The 7,729-nt window shown below is 39.8% G+C and overlaps 1 protein-coding gene across 3 annotated transcripts; it reads left to right on the top strand.

Annotated features, from left to right (window-relative positions):
- Window positions 1-376: 376 nt before the first annotated feature.
- clns1a (chloride channel, nucleotide-sensitive, 1A) lies at window positions 377-7,300 on the top strand. 3 transcript variants are annotated; one of them, XM_041232832.1, is made up of 7 exons: window positions 380-792; window positions 1,746-1,882; window positions 3,337-3,462; window positions 4,226-4,336; window positions 4,989-5,162; window positions 6,306-6,372; window positions 6,987-7,300. In XM_041232832.1, coding segments are annotated over exons 1-7 (735 nt in total). In that variant the 5' UTR covers window positions 380-673; the 3' UTR covers window positions 6,988-7,300. The 3 variants fall into 3 exon arrangements, with proteins under 3 accessions (XP_041088768.1, XP_041088766.1, XP_041088765.1); XM_041232831.1 differs by lacking the exon at window positions 6,987-7,300 and having other exon boundaries at window positions 6,306-6,376; XM_041232834.1 differs by lacking the exons at window positions 3,337-3,462; window positions 4,226-4,336 and having other exon boundaries at window positions 377-792.
- Window positions 7,301-7,729: the final 429 nt, after the last annotated feature.

Here is a 7,729-nt window from a genome sequence, read left to right as displayed (position 1 = left end):
TTGTGTAAAGGACATTTCGACTGAATGGACGGATAGAACTCAAGCAAATTGCTTGAAAATGGGATAAAAAAAAAACCCTTCTAGTCTTTGTATGGGGACCTCATATGAGGATTTTTTTCTCCATATAAAGCAATTGAAAAACATTGAATATTATTTTTTATTTTTTTTAAATGAAAGATATATTTATTATGTGTCCAAAATTACATCAACAGTTTAAAAAAAAAAAAAAAAAACATCTATGCTCAATGTTGCATGCATGAAAGGGTTAATACTGTTTGGGCACTTTTTGCTCCTCTGCTGTAGGTGGCAGTAGCGGTTTCTCTTTTAAATGACAAAAGGACTATTCTCTTGGAGCAAAACGCGGCTTCTTGTTTAGTACAGCGAGGTAATGAGGACGGTCGGTGGGGCTGCATTTCCACTTGCAGTAAAAGCAAAGCATGGATTGACTGTGGATTGACGCAGAAACAGAAACATCCAAGCAGGGAATTAAGTGGTGTGTGCAGCCGACGGAGACTTTAGTTTCCCAGCTTTTGAGAAAAAAAAAAAAAAAGTCATTTTGTTTTTTCTTTGCTTGTTAAAGCGCTAATATTGTGCAAAAGACAATATATGTGACAGTTACACTGCTATATAGATATATTTTCTATATAAAAGTGTTAAAATAGTCAGTGAAGATATGGTTTTGCTGAAAAACGTTTCCCCTCCCAGCGAAGGCGTCCGGTACCAACAGTCTGAGACCGCGGCAGTTTTGGACGGGAAAGGACTTGGCTCTGGAACACTCTACGTCGCTGAAAAGTATGTATTCCTTTATACGACTGACGTCGTGTTCATATTTCGGTCAGCTGTGACTATGAGCAATTGATGGTATTTGTTTATAATGCTTGTGATATTTTTCTTCTGATCTAACTGGAGGTTTTCAAGTTCAATTCAGTTCGACTACTGAGTAAGGCGCGCACGCATGGATATCAACGTGTCTAAGCAGGATATATTACTAACTTTTCAACAATTCCTGGCACTGTTTTCCAAACAGAATTTTGTATTTTTGATGTATACGTTTTTTACTTTTGAGTTTGATATCTGAGATCACAGCTACATTGTATAGCAGCGTATACCAAATGTAAACGCCAGATCCCGCGCTAAATACAGTAGAATATTATTCAATACACAATCAGCAAATATCTACATGATCCTTCATCACTATTGCAATACATTGAAATCGACGTATGGAGACAGTGTTTTTATTGAAGCTGTGGCGTTTTTTTTGTCAGTCTACCGTACCATCCATAGCACTATCTGTAGATGGCAGAACAATACAATGCTTCGCTATGACAACAGCAGTCAGGCTGTATCAATATGTAAATCAATTGGGATTGGTTTATTGTGTAAAAAATATTGGATCAATAGACAAGTGTCCTATTGTTTTTTAATAAATAGAATATTTAGGCTAGAACTTACCTGCTGAGTAAAAATCGTATTTGCAGTAAACATCACGGTTCTAGGACATGATCCACAAAGTAGCTTGGCTTAGGGTATATCCATACATGCTGTGGCTTCTGTCAAACCTACTGCGAGCGATGAATTTAGATACTGGTACAGAACAGGCCATGATGCAGTAAGCAGTGGTACCCATAGTGGGTGCTGTTGAAATCCTATGGTTAACTATGCAGTTTTAAGCACTACACAGGTATGGATAACTATAGTAGCAGGGAATAATGCTGTGGAACTCTGCTCTGTTTCTTTTCACTTAGCCGTTTGTCCTGGTTTGATGGAACAGGCTTGGGCTTCTCGCTGGAATACCCTTCCATCAGCTTGCATGCCATCTCCCGGGACGTGAGCGCCTATCCACAGGAGCACTTGTATGTGATGGTCAATGCTAAGCTGAGTGGTGAGTCTGTATATTCACAACTGTAGTATTGGAGTGTTTAATGGTGCCCTTCAAACATAGCATTGGGTGAGTGGCATCCAAGCAACATGGTGATTGTAGCTTTCCAGGACCCCTGACTTCCCAGCTGAGCTCAGGTCTCTTCAATTTAATGTGCCCTTGATACACACATTAACCATATGGACTGTCATAACTGCTTCGACATTTTATTTTCACATGTCTGGTTTGTCCAGGAATATAAGCTGTCAGTTAATTACTGGCACTTTTAACTGGCTTAAAATGTGATCCAGTTTGGAAAAGGTTTCGACATTCCTGTATGGTGGCATGCTCCACACATGAAGGCAATGGGGCAGAGGGAGTGCTTTATCAGCTTAATGGGAAGAGGCCATTGCCTTTTCTGGCTTGCATACTAATCTCGCTAGGCTTGAGCTGCGGTATGTGTTTAAATGTGTAGCAGTCCTAGGACCCCTGTCAATAGAAAGGGGGGGAAAAAACAGACCTGAGTAATTTGATACTGAAAATCTGGCACAAAAATGGTTGAAGCAGTTTCAGTTTTCAAGAATAATGTTGTTTTGCAGCTTGCATGCTGAAGCACTGCCTGTCTTACCCCTTGATTTACTGAACAGTGAGTTTATTGCTGCAGAATAAGAAAACCTCTGGAGCATAGAAGTATTCAACACAGCCCATAAGCTGTTGTCTGGGCACCAAAAAAAACAGCTTCCGGGGTTTATGTGGCCTGATTGGAACAGGAAAGATTTTCTATTGAAACAGTGTTTATATATATATATATATATATATATATATATATATATATATATATATATATATATATATATATATATATATATATATATATATATATATATATATATATATATATATATATACATACATACATACATACATACATACATACATACAGTACACGTCTGGAATTAGTGTCACAATGGCAACAATCATGTTCTCTCCTTTTGTCCATTTGCAATGCTGTGGTAGCTTTTTCCAAAGAGAAACTTTGCTGTAGGAAATGCTGTGTTTACAAGATAATTACCAGTCATTTTGGAGGGAGTTCCAGCTGAGTGTTGGATAGTAGAGCCACATTATTTATTTCCCAGAATGCTTCTCCTTGGATAGTGGAGTTTTATTATTCTGTGCTTGTCCGAACAAGCCTTTCTCTCTACTACTGAGTGTTGCTTCTGGCCCCGGTTTCCTTTTCCCAGTGAGAAGGTTGCAACTAGGCCATTATTTCTTGGACTAACAAAATGTGCTTCAGTATTTTTAACTCTAACCTTGTATTAGAGAGTTGAGAGTGATTCTCAACTACAATCCAAGGGGACCAGTAGCCTAAATCGTCGTAAATATTATTTCAAGTGCTTATAAAATAACATGCCCGCTGAGACTGCTGACGGTGAGGCAGTTAAATGTGTTTTACATTCTTAGTATTGAACTCTTTCCAGAGGAGGATGGGGCGGCTGAAGAGTCTGAAATGAAGGAGAAAGACTCTGAAGGCGAGCAAGACGAGAGCGATGAAGACACAGATCCCATCACAGAGATCCGATTCGTACCCAGCGACAAAGCAGCACGTCAGTACATCACTGAGCTGCTTTCTGAAAGGACTGCAGAGTGGTTCAGTGGAGTGCAAAAACTATTTCAACAAATCACCTCCCCCCCCCCCTCCAATTTTATTTATTTATTGAGGATTTTTTCATGAAACTTCTAAACTGTTAAGGAGACAGACAGTCTAAACTCGTTAAATTAATATCAAACTTTATTTAATACATTAAAGACTTCATTCCCTATAGTATGTTTGGTTCTATGATTGATGCCTGGTTACCAGTCTTTTTTAATGTTTGTCAAACAAGTTTGCTGCAGCTTTAGAGATTTACCCCAAATTGCCCTTATCAGGGTCAAATCCCATTCTGCTAATATTGCTTGGTTAGTTAGCAGCATCCAGTCCATATTATAGCTGTCATAAAGGAGGCTATTTGCTACCACATGGCAATTACAGCTGAGGATATGCTCTGGAAAGCTGTGTATCATGTACCCTTACCTGGACAGTTTGCTGTCACTTTTGTGGTTTTATATGTTGTATTTCATAGTGCTATACACATATGGGCTGTTAAAAAGAATAAATACACACCCAAGCAACTTTGCCATTTCTATAAAAAAAAAAGGGCTTGATGTGTAATGGCTGCACGATTTGGCGTTTGTTTTGTGTCAGTTTTTCGTTTGTAGTATGCACCTGTAAAGAGCAGGCAAACCAAGTAGAGACCAGTGATTAAGAAATGCAACGCTCCCTCTGCGAGTGTCCTGTCTCAAGCCCGCCTCCTCTCTGTGTTCCTGCAGTGGAGCCGATGTTCTCGGCGATGTGCGAGTGTCAGGCTCTGCACCCTGACCCGGAGGATGACGACTCGGACAATGATTTTGAGGGTGACGAGTACGACGTTGAGGAAGCTGGTGAGTTCATGTCTGCAGGATGAAGGGCTGCCAGTGCACTTTATCTGTTCCTGACTCTCGCAACATGAGCCTCGTTTCTGACCGTCTTCCCACGGTTGCCTGGCAACTCCACAATGCAGCATGGATTGATGGATTTTTCTAAAGTGCTATTAAAGGCTTTACAACAAATCTGTTCTCTCTGTTGTGGTGAAGACCTTATTAGAAGGTGAAACTGTCTTTGCAGTGGATGAGCTCCATGTAGTGGCACTGGGTTATGAAAGTGTGAAACTAATATGCTCTAATCAGGCAAAGTATAGCCATACCAGAATGAGTCAAGCACCATAGGAGAAAATAACACTAGGCCGGTCAATACAGTAGATGCTTGAATTGAGCAGTGTTCTGTGTTCAGATGTTGGTCCGCACTCTCCAATAAGAAATTTCACAAGATCCGCTGAATAGACTTCAACCATTCGGAAGTCGATAAACACAAACTGACTACAGGAGTTCGCAGAGACGGTGGTCTCAAGGTGTATGCTCCAGTCACATTGGTGGCCATTCTGTGGGACCTCTACAACGTACCCCTCCGTCTGGATTTTAGTTTGTATGCGTTCCGTCATTTTAAATGAAGTCACTTTTTATTTTGTGTGTCTTTATTCTCCTGTTGTTTTTCCAGAACAAGGGCAAGGTGACGTGCCTTCATTCTGCACCTACGAGGAAGGGCTCTCGCGTCTGACCTCCGAAGGGCAGAGCACTCTGCAGCGATTGGAGGGTATGCTGGCTGAGTCAGTGGCTCAGCAGTACCACATGGCAGGAGTGAGGACCGAATCTGCAGCCGCTGACTTTGAAGGTGAAATGGTTTTGTTTAGGGGCTTCATAGTGTCTGCTGTTTGTATTTAATGATTCTGCATACAGTACGTTGCTAACTAATCCTTTTGTGGCAGTAGTTTTACACAGCTAATATAAACACTGCTGTCTTAATGTGCTGGTGACTGTCACTGACTGATCTCTGACCCAATATGGACGAATATCGAGAGTGCTGCCCATCTGGCTTTCCCCCAGATCTTGTAGTCTTATTGGTTATGCTGAGCCTGGCTTTACAGCCATAATGAGACATTAAAGTAAACACAGAGAGCTCAGTTCAGCTCTTTTATATGAATTGGTGGTAGTGATTGTTCTTATTGGTAGCATTAAGAACAAAGTGTGTGTTAACAAATATATATATTCACAAGACCTCTTTTTTTTTTGCCGGTTTCTGAATTCTGCAAGTTACTCCATGCAATGATACATTGTACAGTCTGCGTTATGATGTGCTTTCTAGTTGTGGACATTCATTAAAAGGAAGAAGCATATACAATTAACAGGACTCTTAAGAAATACCAGAGGCTGGGAAGTCCGTCTTCAGAGGAGCTGTATCTAGTTCTTTCCACAGCTGTTTTTTTTTACTGTTTGATCTCACTGAGACACAGAGATGGATTTCCTGCAGTTTCAGCAATCTAAATATTTGTGGACTTGCCTTTCTTTTCAAGTCGGTGCTTTCCGTGCACAGCGTTCTTGTCTTGGAAGGTTGCATCTTCTGCTGCAGGGGTCGCTAGCGGGTTGTTTGGGGGCAGACACTGTGTTGTTTCTTCTTTGACTTGATTATTTAATAAGAAGTATATTCAGGTTCTGTGTCTCATTGTCTGTTACCACAAGGGGGCAGTGAGAACACAGCTATTAACAATCCTGTAAAAAAACAAACTATCCCTTTTGGCATACAGCTGATTCCCCTATACATTTGTCTTCCTTTTACGACATTGCTGTACGCTGGGATTTTAAAGATGAACTCCCTTAAATGACAAAAGAGAAACAGAAGCAATCCACCCTAAAGTAAAATTACAACAGGAGTACAAATGCATTAAATGTGCATTTATAATATAATACAGGAATTATGGTAAATGACTAATTCTGTAGTGTGATTTTAACCCTGGATGTTTGTGTTTCTCTTGGCTAGATGGAATGGAAGTGGATACAGGCTCAGCGGTTGCTGGGCAGTTTGAAGATGCTGATGTGGAACATTGGTAAGGGATCGTGTGCATTTTTCCCCTTTTGTGCTGCAAAGAAAACTGTGCGCAAACTGGGTCTATGCATTTTAGTAGATTACAGGTTTGCATAATTTATTTGCCACTTTAAAAAAATAAATACAAATTATTTGATTGCCTTATTAATAAAAAGGTGGCTTGCAATGTTAAAATGTAACCTAAAGGGTGTGTGTTGTACTCCCTTGTTTCACGATCTGACTTGCTGATCAGGAATATTGGATTAGTCAAACACAGTAAATTATAGTACATGTTCAATTTATGGTTGAAATTTGGGTCTGAGAAATGAAATGTATTTCTACAGAGAACTTTAAAGACTGGTAATATAAAAAGTCACTCTGCACAGCTGCTGTGAAACACATTCCTAACCAAACTGAAGGGTGTCATCTGTCAATCGTGTGTCTTTGTGTTCCTAACGATAACTTCATAGACACACCGTGGGCATGTTAATCAGTTGCTGCATTGGTTACAGTCGGCTGCTGTCCCCCACAGGCCTTGTTCTGCAGTTTACACTTTCCACAGCAGTATTGCATAGTGACTGTGAAACTTAACCAATCTGCATACAAATAACATTGATTTTTACTCTTGCATTGCAGATACGATTTTGGCAACTAACTGAAGCACTTACTGGTCGTAAGGCTTGTGGAACGTCGGTTTTCACAGAGATGCTAGCTTTGGATCCAGTGCGAATTGCGCTATTGGTTAATTTTTACAACTAAATTCTGTTTTTGAAATTTTTTTGCCAGAGCCTTAACTTGTTTAGTGCTAATTTAGTTTTTTTTATCTTATTTTTTAGTTTTAGGTCAAGGAAAACCAATAGCCAGCACTGTGTTGTGTGTGTCACTTCTTGATGGATATCCTTGTCTAGAAAAAAAACCTGTTCAATAAAACTAATTTTTCTATAAAAACAGATTGACCGTTGAGCTGGGATCTGTAATCTGTTTGTGATGATTCAGTATGATAGTTCCCAGAAAATCCAGTTCTATTTCAAACTGACCGGTGAGTGATTTATCTCCTTGGGCTAATAACTTGTATTTCCATCAAGGCCGTTCAGGTGGTAGCAGCCTGTGTAAATGACACATGGCAGAGGTCTGTCGGTTTATAGAAGGTGTCTTATCTTACAGTAGAACCTGTCATATCCAGTCTTGTATCTCGGCAACAGAACCTTGAGCCATGCAGAATTCACGTATGAACACTGACAGCATAAAACAGTATGGGAAATAGAATTAAAATAACATTTGAAGCTACTTAATCTTTAAGATTTAGTATCTATCAGGTGAAAATACCCATTGAAATGTATTCGTATTAATGTTTGCAAAATCAGTAGAAAACACAGTAT

The sequence above is a fragment of the Polyodon spathula genome, chromosome 30, assembly GCF_017654505.1.
Source record: "Polyodon spathula isolate WHYD16114869_AA chromosome 30, ASM1765450v1, whole genome shotgun sequence".
NCBI lineage: Eukaryota > Metazoa > Chordata > Actinopteri > Acipenseriformes > Polyodontidae > Polyodon > Polyodon spathula.
The sequence above is the reverse complement of the archived record's forward strand: the minus strand, read 5'-3'. Positions and strand labels throughout refer to the sequence as shown.